This window comes from Pongo pygmaeus, chromosome 5, assembly GCF_028885625.2.
Source record: "Pongo pygmaeus isolate AG05252 chromosome 5, NHGRI_mPonPyg2-v2.0_pri, whole genome shotgun sequence".
Taxonomy (NCBI): Eukaryota; Metazoa; Chordata; class Mammalia; order Primates; family Hominidae; genus Pongo; species Pongo pygmaeus.
In genome coordinates this window covers 39,245,748-39,259,991 of record NC_072378.2, presented here as the reverse complement: position 1 = coordinate 39,259,991, position 14,244 = coordinate 39,245,748, and the positions used below count along the sequence as shown (strand labels likewise).

The 14,244-nt window shown below is 38.9% G+C and overlaps 1 protein-coding gene across 1 annotated transcript in view; it reads right to left on the bottom strand.

Moving 5' to 3' along the window:
- Positions 1-14,244, bottom strand: part of DNAH8 (dynein axonemal heavy chain 8) — a 311,999-nt gene that overhangs the window by 138,014 nt on the left and 159,741 nt on the right. Inside the window, exons 53-58 of the mRNA XM_054492591.2 lie at positions 13,237-13,474; positions 8,072-8,214; positions 7,668-7,802; positions 7,126-7,248; positions 4,120-4,333; positions 364-473 (exon numbers count right to left, since the gene is read on the bottom strand). Of these exons, the coding sequence (XP_054348566.2) occupies positions 364-473; positions 4,120-4,333; positions 7,126-7,248; positions 7,668-7,802; positions 8,072-8,214; positions 13,237-13,474 (963 nt within the window). The remainder of the gene's footprint in view (positions 1-363; positions 474-4,119; positions 4,334-7,125; positions 7,249-7,667; positions 7,803-8,071; positions 8,215-13,236; positions 13,475-14,244) is intronic.

The window sequence follows — 14,244 nt, the reverse complement described above, 5'->3', positions numbered from 1 at the left end:
GTCAATAAGCATTTGAGTGTCTGACATAGTTTGGTGGAGGGAGACAGATAATACAAATAAAGATTTACAAATCACAGTAACAAGTGGAAATGCAGTGTTCTCATTTCAGCAAAATTCTACTTTGTCTTGGATGTCATGTCTGGTTTACAGTAACATCTCATACATAAGGAAAGCATCATTTAGTCAGATCATTTGCTCCCTGGAAGGAAAAGGTGTCGTAAATCTATTTGAGCACATAATTTGTCTTTTCCAAAAAACACCACTATATATGATATTATGATAACTTAATGAGCCATGAGGTGAGAACTAGGGCTGAATCATAGTTGCCTTTTTAAAAATTATTGACGACAAACCATTCTGTACCTTAGTCCATTGCCACAGCACTCTGCCCACTGAGACTAAATTCACAATCATCTCACATATTTGAGGCTTGAAGCTTCTACAAGGATCGAAGTATCCACATCCAATAATTCCTGAAAGATAAGCAAGATTGAAGGTATAAGCTTACCAAAAGACTTCAAAGTATATGTTTATCCCAGTGAACAAATCTTTACAAGCCTGACTAAGCTGGGTGTTGTTCAGAATTTTTCTCAAGGGATCAGCTAAGATTGGGAGTCAGTAGTGGATCTAGCCAAGCTTAGTACGCAGTGATAAGTGTTTCATATGTATTGACTCATTTAATCCCCCACCCAGCACCCTACAAGAAAAAAAATACAAGCTAGATATTATTATTACTAGTCCCATTTTAATATGAGCTCAGTAACTTGCTCAAAGTTACACAGCTTGCATGCAGACAAATTTGAGATGTGAACCCAAGCAACCTGGCCCTGGAGTCTGTATATCAGCATTCGCCCTGAAGCATACGTGAGCTTAGAGACTACTCCCTCATCTTACAGAGAAGGAGACCAGGCCCAGATAGGTGAAGCCGATTGTTCAAGGTCACATGGACTGGTATTGGCAGAACTGAAATCAGGACCACTTTTTCCAACCTATAGTCAGTCACCACTCTGGCCTGGGCTAGACATGCAACATTCCTAGGGAACACCCAGCAAAGTGATGGTCTGACCATCATCACCACTCTCAGAAAGACTGGGGTGTAGGTTTAGAGACTGTTCTCAAAGTCTCAGAATGTCTTTGATTTAGACTGAAGAAAGATTTACTCCGCTTCACTCCAGTGAGACTAAATACTGCAATGTGTTCAGTTCTGAGCATGGTATTTTCAGAGGAATATGAATATAAATATCTGCTCAGAGGTGCAGAACAGGTTGATGAAGAGTGGAGACTAAAGAAACTGGAGTTTGTTCACACTAACTGAAGAATTGCCCTGGGGAAACATGAAATTTTCCTCCAAATCGTGGTTGGTTGTGGTTGGTTGTGCTAAGTGCCTGTAAAGTCCGTTTGCTTCCTGAAATCCTATATTTTAGATTTCCACCTTCCTGTGGGACAACCATGTTATAAGAAGCATGAGTAGGGATTAGCAACACCCATCTGCCAAGCACTAGCTAAAAGGCCTTGATTGGGCAGTTATTTCACTTCTCTGAGGCTCAGTTTCTGGTTGGTTTGTTTTCCATATTTGTTTAAATGTGTCAGTCATACTGAAGAGTATGTCAAATAGCTTAACAAATAACAAACCCTCATGTACAGACACCAGATTGATAACTACAACCTTGCCCAGCACATTAGAAGCCCCTGTACGTTCATCCTTGTTCACAATTCCTCCCTTCCTCCAGAGGTTGCCACCTCTCTTTAATATAATCAGTAACTTGCTTTTCTTTATAGCTTCACCACTTAGGTTTTTGAACTGGTAAAAAAAACTTTTGAAATTCAGTTTAACGGAATTATATTTTTCCTGTGATTTGCTTCTTTCAATTCAGCATTGTATTTCTGGGCTTCAACCATGGTGAAGCATGCAGCTATATTCATTCATATTCACTGCTGCACAGCAGGCCACTGTGTGCCTGTGACAGGATGTATTTATCCAGTTTTACTAGTGATAACTATCTGGATTATTTCATGTTTTTGCCATTTCACACACTGCACTATGAGCATTTTGTATAAGTCTGCTGGCATGCATGTGCAAAATCAACTACAGATGGATTGAGGCCCCAGATGTGGAAGGCAAAAGTATACAATGTCTGGAAGAAAACATAAGAGAATACCTGTGTGATGTCTGGATAGAAAAGGACTTCTTGAGACTCAGAAAACCCAAACCATAAAGGAAAAAATGACAATTTGGTATAAACCTAGAAGTGGTACTGCAAGGGATGGGCACATGCCCTACTTTACCAGCAGTGATGCCAAATTGTTATCCAAAGGGTTTGTAGCAATTGACACTCCAGCCAGCAGGTGATGAGAGTCTCAGTTGCTTCACATGCTCACTAATGCTTGATTTTCTCAGAATTTTTTATTTTTGCAAATCTAGTGGGTATGAAATGGTATTGCTTGGTGTTTCTCATTTGTATTTTCCAGAACACTAATGATGTTTACCATCTTTACTTTGTTTATTGGCTATTTAGCTTCCTCTTTTTAAAGTGCCTTAGTTGTTTGCCCATTTTTATATCAGGTTGTTTCCTTTTCTTGACTGATTGATTTATAGGATTTCTCTAAATATTCAGACTATGAAATTTTTGTTGTTATTATATGTGTTAAAATTTTTTCTTCCACTTTGAGGCTTGTCTTTTCACTCTCAATGTTATTTTTTAATGAAGAGAAATTTTACATTTCAGTCTAGTCAAATTTGTATATTTTTTTCTTTATTTTTGTGCTTTCTGAGTCTCATTTATGAAATCCTTTCCTACTCAGAGGTCACTCAACTATTTCCCTATATTTTCTTCCAAATGTTTTATAGCCTTGCCTTCCACATTTAGGTCCTTATCTCATCTGTAGTTGATCTTGTTATTAGCATGAGGTAGCCGTCCAAATTTAATTATTTTCCTATAAGAATTACTAAGTATCCCAGAACTGCTTATTAAAAGTCTGCCCTTTCCTGGATGGGCACGGTGGCTCACACCTGTAATCCCAGCACTTTGGGAGCCCGAGGCAGGCAGATCACCTGAGGTCAGGAGTTTGAGACCAGCCTAGCCAATGTGGTGGAACCCTGTCTCTACTAAAAATACAAAAAAATTAGCCGGGTATGGTGGCAGGCGCCTGTAATCCCAGTTACTTGGGAGGCTGAGGCAGGAGAATCGCTTGAACCCAGGAGGCAGCGGTTGCAGTGAGCTGAGATCACGCCACTGCACTCCAGCCTGGATGACAAGAGTGAAACTCCATCTCAAAAAAAAAAAAAAAAAAAATCTGCCCTTTCCCTTCTGACTACAGTACTTGCTGTATCAAATAATTAATGTTCTTATACGCAAGGGTCTGTTTCTCATGTATGTAAGAGGTTTTGGGGTGGATTGGGAGTTTGTTTTTTGGTTTTTTAGACAGGTTCTTACTCTGTTACCCAGGCTCGAATGCAGCAATGTGATCATAGCTCACTGCAGCCTCGACCTCCTAGGCTCAAGCAATCCTCTGGCCTCAGCCTTCCATGCAGCTAGGACTACAGACATGTGCCACCACGCCCAGCTAATGTTTTAAACTTTTTGTAGAAATGGGGTCTCTCTATGTGCCAAGGCTGCTCTTGAACTCCTGGCCTCCAGCAATCCTCTCGCCTTGGTCTTCCAAAGTGCTAAGACTATAGGCATGAGTTGACCCACACTAAGTTTTGATGGCACAATTTATGTGATTCGATGTTACATTTGATGTCAAGAATCTCATTTTCATTAACATATTGAAGTGTTACATTTGACTTTGTATAACATATCGTTAATCTGTGATCTTTGTGCTGTCATTTATTGGCCCAAATTTCTCTGATTAACCATGTCCTGAAAACCAAAACACAAAGGTTCTTTTACGTCTAATGTTAACTTTCAACAAGCCTATTTTTAAATATCTCTGAGTCTGAAAATAGGCTATAAGCATAGGTCACCTTAGTATTGAGTCCCTCTTTCCTAGTGTTTAGCTCTCCATTTCACATACCTAACCCCACTTTAGACAGAGCCTTTTTGTCTCTTAAATGAAATTTTGTGTGGTTTATGTCCATTATATAATGCAATAAAATAAACACTAGAATATTCATACCAAAAATTTTGTCTATTGAAGCGTTTGAAGGCAATGTACAATTAAACACAGTAAATTGTCTTTTTAAACGTTGTGGAATATCATTTCGTCCACCTCCAGGGTGGATCATTGCTGCTATGAGCTGCACATCAACAATAGTAGTGAAGTCTCCAGGCTTGTCCAAGCTGTACATTCCTTCCATTTCCATCATCTGTCGCACAATCTCATTCGTTATCTGAAATTTCACACAGCAATATTTTTGTAACATATCACTATCATATTCCTCCATAACTTCAATAAAATAGTACAAATGAGATTAGAAGAAAACATTAAACTCTTATCAACGAAGTGTTTGTGAATGTCGATGATCATCTTCAAGGTAATTTGACTTAAATGATGCCACCCATGAACTCTAGATCATAAGTTAAACATGCATGGTCCAAGTCCAAGGTGCCTTTCACTACATTGATCAAACTAACTTCCAAATAAACTTAGATACGTGAGTTATATTTGGTTAAATTACATTAATACTCCAAGTTACAACAAGTTTTACTGTAGACATGTTTCATACTCAATATTCAACACTTAAAAACCTTTAGATCAGAATGTAGGATGGTTTCAGTCCTGAGCTTTCAATATTATATTACTAACTGTTTTGGCTTTTGGTTTTATGTCCTCATCTTATCTTCTCTGCAGCCTCCGACACTGCCAACCCCCCTCCTTGGAAATGTTACCTCTCTTGGTTTCAGAGGCTTGTTTTTTTTCCAGGTCCATCTCAGGGCTCTGGGATCACTTCCGAAGCCACTCTTCGTCCACTCATCCCTCACATGTAACTGTTCTCTAGGATTCCATCCTGGGCTCTTTCCTCTTCTCATTATTCCAGGAAGTGCTATCTCAACCCTATATTCTAAAGAATCTCAAATCTGTAACTCTAGCTTCAGATTCTCTTCTAAGCTCTACACCTGTATATTCAAGTCTCTATTGAGCATCTCTTAGTGGATATCACACAAGCACCTCAAATATAATCGTCTTTCAATTAACCAACATTTCATGAATGACTACTGTGTGCCAGCCTCTCTTGTAGCACAGACAAAATTTTCTGTCTTCATGAAGCACACATTCTAGTGGTGAGACACAAGATGTACAGATGCATGTTGATATGTAAATAAAATGGTATACTCTAAGACTTTTGTAGAATATAGGAGGGGCTCAAGGGTGTGACTCAAGGAGAGCAGGGGAGGCTTCACCTGACATGATATATAAGCCAAGACCTGAAGAAGGTGAGAAAGCAAGCCAGTTCGATACCTAGGGGAAGAGCACTCTAGGCAGAGGAAACTGCAAATGCAGAAGTGCGGAGTGAACACCATATCCAGCGTATACAAAGATAAGTAAATGTGGTGGAAGCAAAGACTCATGGGAAGAGGGAGAGGAGGTCAAAATGTGTAGACTCTTGGATCATGGTAAGGATTTTGGTATTTATATTCTACAAGTCTCTTTGGAGGATGTTGACCAGAAGAGTGTGTCATGATCTAACTCTTGTTTTCATTGGTTGATGATGTGAGAACAAGCTGAGAAGGGTAAGGGAAACAGGAGGCAGTGAGGAGGCATTTGTAATGATCAAGAAGAATGCTGGTGGTGGGTGGCGCCAAGTGGTAGCAGTGGAGGTGATGAGTAGTGGTCAAATTTCAGATATAGTGTGAAGATCGAGCCAACGTGATTTTCCGACAGAGTGACTGTGGAGGCGCTATTTGCTGAGAGAGAGAAGACTGTTGGAGGAGCAGGTATTGGAGTTGTTAAGTTTGCGATCCAACCAGACATCCCTAGTTGGATACGTGAGTTTGGAATTCAGGAGAGCTTCAGCTTATGGAAGATAAGCATGAACCTGATCTAAACATGCCTCTACCCTCCTCGCCTTCCAGGAACTGCTGAGGTCTATCTGCCTTGGAGCAGACAGAGGCCATACAGAACTGTTTGGTTTTTCGCCTCAGGACGAGTACTGAGCTTCTAGCGGTGTCTGAGGCGAATAGGGATGAAGAGCAAAATGAGACCTGTCCCGGTAGAGCCAAAGTAGATGGTGTCAATGAGTCAGTGTAGGTCGGTGGGAGGGAGGTGTTGGGGATCCCACCAGGAGCATGCGGACTTCTGGCAACATTGGTGAGGTCTTCTAATGGGGAGTGACCTGGGTGGATAGATGATCACAACTAGGACCACGGTGTGTGGCACAGTTAAATAAATAAATAGTTGTTTGGTTTTTCATTTTTTGTTTTTGTTTTTTTGAACATCAGGTACTCCTCAGAAATTCTGCAGAATAAGAGGTTACAGCAAGGATGAAACTGTGGGGAAAGGCGAAGAGAGGAGCTAAGAAAGGACACTGAAGTCAAGTAGCCAAAGAGAGAGGAGGCATTTTCCGTAGAAAACCACGTAGGAGACAGGTGTGATGGCTCATGCCTGTAATCCCAGCACTTGGGGAGGCTGAGGTGGGCGGATCATCTGAGGTCAGGAGTTCAAGACCAGCCTGGCCAACATGGTGAAACCCTGTCCCTACTAAAAATACAAAAATTAGCCAGGCGTGGTGGCAGGCACCTGTTATCCCAGCTACTCAGATGGCTGAGGAAGGGAGAATTGCTTGAGCCCGGGAGGTGGAGCTTGCCGTGAGCTGAGATCATGCCACTGCACTCGAGCTTGGGTGACAGAGCGAGACTCCATCTCAAAATGTTAAATGACGAGTTAATGGGTGCAGCACACCAACACGGCACATGTATACATATGTAACAAACCTGCACGTTGTGCACATGTACCCTAAAACTTAAAGTGTAATAAAAAAAAAATAACAAAAACAAAAAAAACACATAGGGATTTAAAAAAGGAGAAACTCAGATATAACAGAGAAGTCAGAAAAAGACTGAGGATCGGCAGTAGACTTAAAAACATAAAGTTTTTAACAAAGTTATTAACATTTATATATATATACACACACACATAAAAATACAAATTCAGGATCATCTATATGAGATATTTCAGCCATACCTGATCTCCCCACTCATTAATCACAGGCATATTAATATCATCAATAAATACAGTCATTTTTCTCCCTCCTGGTGGCCCATATGTGCTTCCCATTCGCTTATCCACGTAGCTTTCAATTGTTCTCTAGAGAGAAGGAAATGGTTTGTCTTATGTGTTAGATTTTAATCCATATTTCTAAAAATAATGAGCATTCTTGTCAGAGTAGAATATAATTTACTTATGCATTTAATAGGTATACATATACTTATTAAAATATATGTTGTTAAATTTTTAAAAATAAGGCATTGGAGTGTTATCCTTCATTTACATTACAGTAGATATGCTCCAAAGTTCAGCTGCGGTCTCAATATTAGGTCAAAGTATGCTATTTGGATTTGCCTTCAACCTTAGCCTTAGGAAAGGTAAATAACTGAATGCCAAGTGCAGCATGATTTCTTTTGAATATATAACATTGTCACATTTTATATGCGTACACATTTTATTGTAACCACTAATTTAAAATGTATTATGTTTATAATATTACAGCAAATGATGGATTTCACCTGAAACATCATTGGTTCTGTGGCAGATGAAAAGTTTAGACTTTTGGATAGCTGTACTTCAGGATCATATTTTTTCAAATAGGCCTTAACCATAACAGTTTTTGCAGTTCCCTGCTCTCCTGTGAGCAAAACAGCCTGCAATCACAGGATAATCGTGTTGAAATGTGTTACGACTTGTTTAGTTTCAAATGTCTTATCATTCTATGGGCTAGTCTTCTATAAATTAATATAACTAATTTTTAATAACTTTTTAGAATTACATCTACCATCAAAGTAAGTCCCAGTTGTATTACAGATTTAAATGTAAAATGTGTACAATAAAAGTGCTGGAAGAAACTATGGGTGCATATTCCCTTGGCCATGGATGGTTTGTGATCATTTAAGGAACTATCTATCAAACTTACTTTATGTTGTTTTGCAATGGTGTCTATCAAAAAATTTGTTCTAACATTGTCAACATTTGGAACCAAAATTGATGAATATTCTGGAATACTGTCAGTTGGATAATAATAAGGCTGAAGTTTCTTATTCCAGTGCTCCCAATCACCTATATAATAAGTAAAATTTCATCTTAATAGAACTATATTCTGTGAAAGTTATCTCATAATACAAAAATGTTAAGTGCAATAAACAATCAATAGAATCATATAAACATTCAAAATGTTTTCCTAAAACATGTTAATATATCTGCTTATCTTATGTCTAGGCATTTGATAATTTGTTTTGCCTTTTTTTATAAAGTCAGCTTTTTAAAAAACTTTTAGGTTCAGGGATACATGTGCAGGTTTGTTAGATATACAGGGGTTTGTTGTACAGATTATTTCATCACCAGGTAATAAGCATAGTGCCCAATAAGTAGTGTTTTGATCTTCACCCTCCTCCCACCCCCAACCCTCAAGTAGGCCCCAGTGTCTGTTGTTCCTTTCTTTGTGTACCTGTGTACTCAATATTTAGCTCCCACTTATAATTGAAAATACGCAGTATTTGATTTTCTATTCCTGAGTTACTCTGCTTAGGATAATGGCTTCCAGCTCTATCCATGTTTCTTCAAAGGACATAATCTCATACTTTTTCATTGCTGCATAGTATTCCATGGTGTATGTGTACCACATTTTCTTTATCCAGTCTAACACTGATGGGCATTTAAGTTGATTCCATGTCTTTGCTATTGTGAATACTGTTGCAATGAACATATGCATGCATGTGTCTTTATGGTAGAACAATTTATGTTCCTTTGAGTATAATACCCAATAATGAGATTGGTTGGTCGGATGGTAGGTCTGGTTTAAGTTCTTTGAGAAATCACCAAACTGCTTTCCATAATGGCTGCACTAGTTTACATTCCCACTAGCAGTGTGGAAGCATTTCCTTTTCTCCACAACCTCTCCAGCATCTGTTATTTTTTGTAAATTGGCTTTTAAATTGCTAAATCACCCATCTGGAGAAACCTTGCCTGAAATGGAATTAAAATCAGCTGGTGGTAAAACCAGTAACGTAATGGATGCCTAGCAGAAAAGCCACATCAACTGAAAAGATGGGAAAGACCAAAAAAAGAGTCAACCATTTACCAGATATAGAGTATTTGCCATAAGAAATTGATTTCAAGGCCGGGCACAGTGGCTCACGCCTGTAAACCCAGCACTTTGGGAGGCTGAGGCGGGTGGATCAGCTGAGGTTAGGAGTTTACGACCAGCCTGACCAACATGCAGAAACCCTGTCTCTACTAAAAATACAAAATTAGCCAGGCCTGGTGGTGCATGCCTGTAATCCCAGCTACTCGGGAGGCTGAGGCAGGAGAATCACTTGAACCCGGGAGGTGGAGGTTGTGGTGAGCCGAGATCGCACCATTGCACTCCAGCGTGGGCAACAAGAGCAAAACTCTGTCTCAAAAAAAAAAAAAAAATTGATTTCAAAAATTTATTTACATTTTAGCATCTCTGGATGTTCCTTACAATCTATGGTACTGTACCATTGCTGTTGCTAGGCAAACTTGTATTGGCGTTATTCCTATCATTGCCATTCAAATTGAATTACTTTCATTGATAAGTTTAGCCTCTATTTTAAATGTCTTCAAAAAGATTATACAATGATTCAGAATTATACCCAAAAGTTACTGTGGACACAGAATGCATGGAAAGAAAGCATACATTGATATTGGTGAAACAATGATGAACAAATACTCATCATTGGAGTAATAACCCCAATTTCATGTTTTCTTGAGAAATAGGCAAAAATGAGTATGTTTAACTTCTAAAACACTGCCAAACTATTTTCCAAAGTGGCTGTGCCATTCTGTAGCATATGAGGCCTCTAGGTGCTCTATTACGGCACCAATATTTGGCAATATTAACTGTAGACATTCCTTTTTAACTGTAGACATTCCATTGGCTGTGTGATGATATCCATTGTGGGTGTTTTTTGTTTTTGTTTTTTTGAAGCAAGGTCTGGCTCTGTGGCCCAGACTGGAGTGTAGTGGTGCGATCTCAGCTCACTGCAGCCTCTGTCTCCGGGTTCAAGCAATTTTCCTGCCTCAGCCTCCTGAGTAGCTGGGATTACAGGCACCCACCACCACGCACAGCTAATTTTTGTATTTTATGTAGAGACGGGGTTTCACCATGTTGGCCAGGCTGGTCTCGAAGTGCTGACTTCAAGTGATCTACTCGCCTTGGCCTCCCAAAGTGTTGGGATTACAGGCATGAGCCACTGCGCCCAGACCCCATTGGGGTTTCAATTTGCATTTCCCTGACGACCAATGATGTTAAATATCTTTCACATGCTTTTTTCAACTTTCACATATCTTATTTAGCAAAGTATCAATTGAAATTTCCTCCCCATTTTAAAATTTAGATTGGTTGCCTATTGATAGTTATTGGATTATAGGAGTTCTTTACACATTCTGGACAAATTTTTTTTATCAGATATATATGTTTCAAATAGTTCTTTACAGTCTGTGGCTGGGCTTTTCATTTTCTTAATGGTGACTTTTAAATAGCAAAAGAGATTTATCCCCCCATCGCACTGGCTAGATTTTGCTATTTCAAATAGCAAAATAATCTTTAAATAATGTTTAAATAAGATCTGTCCCCTTATTTGGGCCTTCTTTAGCTTCTCTCAGCACAGTTTTACAGTTTTAGTATACAGATCTTACACATATTTTATTAAATTTATTCCTAAGTATTCTTTTTTTGGATTCTATTTTTGTTTGTGTGTTTTTAAGACAGAGTCTCACTCTGTCTCCCAGGCTGGAGTGCAGTGGCACAATCTCGGCTCACTGCAACCTCCGCCTCCCGGATTCAAGCTATTCTCATGCCTCAGCCTCCTGAGTAGCTGTGCTTACAGGCACATACCACAACACCTGGCTAATTTTTTTGTATTTTTTTAGTAGATACGGGGTTTCACCACATTGGCCAGGCTGGTCTCGAACTGCTGACCTCAGGTGAGCTGCCCCACTCGGCCTCCCAAAGTGCTGGGATTACAGGTGTGAGACACCGCACCCAGCCTTGGGTTCTATTTTAACTGGTATTCTTAAAGTTCAATTTTCAATTGTTTGTTGTGAGCATATAGAAATATAACTTATCAAATGTATGGCCCTTTTGTCCTGTGACCTTGCTAAAATCCTTCAGCAGTTCTAATAACTTTTTGAAGATTCCACAGATGGCTATGTCATCTGCAAATAAAGAGAACTTTACTTGTTCTTTTCTAATCTATAGACATTTGATTTTTCCCCCCACTGCACTGGCTAGAACCTCTAGTACAATGTTGAATAGAAATGAAATTGAATAGAGGTGAGAAAGACATCCTTGTTTTGTTCCTGATATTGGGAAGGAAGTATTTACTTGTTTACCATTCCGTATAACATTAGCTGTAGGTTTTTTGTAGATGTTGTCAGAATGATAAAGTTCCTATTTCGTTACAAAAGAGTGTCAAATTTTGCCAAATGCTTTTCTTCATTCATTTAGATGACTGTTTATGGCTTGCTTAGTTTTTAGTCTAATATAGCAGATTATATTGATCAGTTTTTGAATGTTGATCTTCCATTTCTAGAATAAAAGCCACAGTTGGACTTTTGTATACTATTGGATTTGTTATAACTTTATTAAGAAATTTTCGTCAATGTTCCTGAGGAATATTGGTCTATAGTTTTTTTGTTTTTGTTTTTCTTGGAATGTCTTTCTCTGGTTTTGGTATCAGAGTAACACTGTCCTTATGAAATGGGCTAAGAAGCAATCTGAGCTCCTCAGATTGCTCAGAGGGAGGCAATCTGAACCTTCAAACATCATAGAACTCTGGCTGCTCAGAAAGCAGCGCTGTGGAGGAGCTTGGCTCTGGATTCTAAGGGAGTGCATATCTAGATTTAAAGATTCCTTTGTTAGTTTGCATTTTCAGTTAGAGTGCCCTTTTGCCATCTCAAACCTTTAGCAGCATCTAACACATGTAATAGAATTATTGGCCATTCTGGTTAAAGATGGCCCACTGAAAAAATTTATTTATCTCAGTCCCTTTCAAACACAAATTTCCACTTAATCCCCAGTTTCAGTATGATTCTCCCACTCTTAAATGTGCCTGGTGTCCCCAAGTCTAGGAAACCCTCTATTTTACACTATCCAAACAGTAACTCTTTAGTCTTGCCAGTGTGGGGAAGGCCGATTGTCTGGCAGCAGGGCTTTGGAAAGTGGTCCAGGAGGTCTTTTTCTCAAACAGACTTATAACCAGCCCTGTGGTTTTTAGCTCAACTTTCACCCCAGTTTCCACTTCCTGAGCCCTTTGAATGTCCTGTGATGTGCACTTCTCAATTGCTTCTCAGCTCTTCCCACTGCCAGTGTGCTAAATCGACTGCCACTTACCTTACTGCTTTCTTGCTTTCAATATTTGGTTATTGCTGTCTACTCTCCTGCTCTAGTTATCCTTCAGTTTATTCATTCAAACAAACAAACAAACAAAAAACTATTGCTGTTTTTGAGTTTTTAGGAAGAACCAGAGGTAACTAGAGTTTTTAGGAAGCATATTTTTCCTCTTCGGGACTTTGAAGAATTAGGGCCTGGGCTCTGGATGAAAGCACCAAGTTCAAAGGCATTTCTTTTAAGGAGGATTGAGCTGGGCCCAGCCATACATGGAAGGCTGGGGGGCTAAGGTGACAGCGCTGGACCTTGAGGAATCTGCTACGTTCATTCTCTACTCATTCTGGCATTCCCAACAGGGGAAGTGTGGGGCTGATCCGTTATGTGTAATAGCATGCTTTGCATAATGAAGAATCTGTGTTCTCCACGCTGCTACCTTTCCTATTCCAGCATTAGAAAGTAGATGATGTACAAGGTATTACTAACTTATTTATGCCAGATTTTACTGAGCCCACTCCAAAAGGAGAAGTCAAGAGTCTCAATATCAGTTTCTGGCACAATTCATATGCAAAATTCCACTCTCTTTCAAATACATGCCCTTTTCAAAATGGTATTAACAATTATGTTTTCATAATTATTTTAATATTCTCTCATAGAAGAGTTTATGAATGCTTATATTTTCTCATTTAAAAAAAAGTCATTTCATTTAAGGTATAGTTCAGTGGGCTTACCATAATCAGTAACATAAAACTCATACATGGTTTGATTTGAGCCTTTAGGTATTTCTGGTAAGTCCAACTTGCTTTCATGCTGCCGTAAGAAGGCTTCAAGCTTTTCTCTGCTTTCCAATTCCAGAAGGGCTCCTAAACTCCACATTAGGCCAAACACAAATAATTTATGAAGATGTTCGACACAGGAAACACCACCTTCCTCTTTGGAGGGAATTAACCCTTCCAGAAGATTGAGAGACTGAAAATGTTTCAAATAGAATAAATTTTTAAATTAAAATTTTGAAAATAAAAAATTGTAAACAATAATAAAATTAAAAGGAGGAAGGAAGAGAGAAGAAAATAGATATATCTCAAGCTATTGCTTGATCACTGTCCTACAGCCAACAGCATGAAGAAGAAAGGCTATCCTGTTTTAGACAGGCAGCATGGTCTAGTAGAAAGGATGCTGAACTGAAAAACTGCTACTGTGGTTTCAACCCCCAGCTCATCCCACTGATCTCTCTGAGTCTCAATTTCCTACTGGGAAAGCAAAAGGCCTAGACTAGATGCTAGCAGCTAAGGTAGCTACTGGTTCCAAAGTTTAGTTATCCAAATTTTCCAGATCAAAGATTCTATTTCTTTGTAACATTTTGCAGGACTTAGCAAACTGTGGCCCTAGAGGCTGGCCACCTGTTTGGTAAATAAAGTTTTATTGGAACATACACACAGTCACGCTCATTCACCTATGCATTGTCTCTAGCTGCTTTTGTGCTACAACAGCAAAGCTGAGTGATTGAGACAGAGAGTTGTGCAAAGTCTAAAATATTTATTAATACTACCTGGCCCTTTAAGAAAAAGTGTGCCAATGCCCTATAGCATCAGAAAGAAAACTACAGTAAGACATCCTCGGTCTTTCAAAACAAAATTATTTCAAAATAAAATATTGTCTTCTATTATCCATTTTAAAGTAATTACTAGACAGTTCATTGATTTGGGCCTTATATATTGTTTCTAACCTACCCACAAATG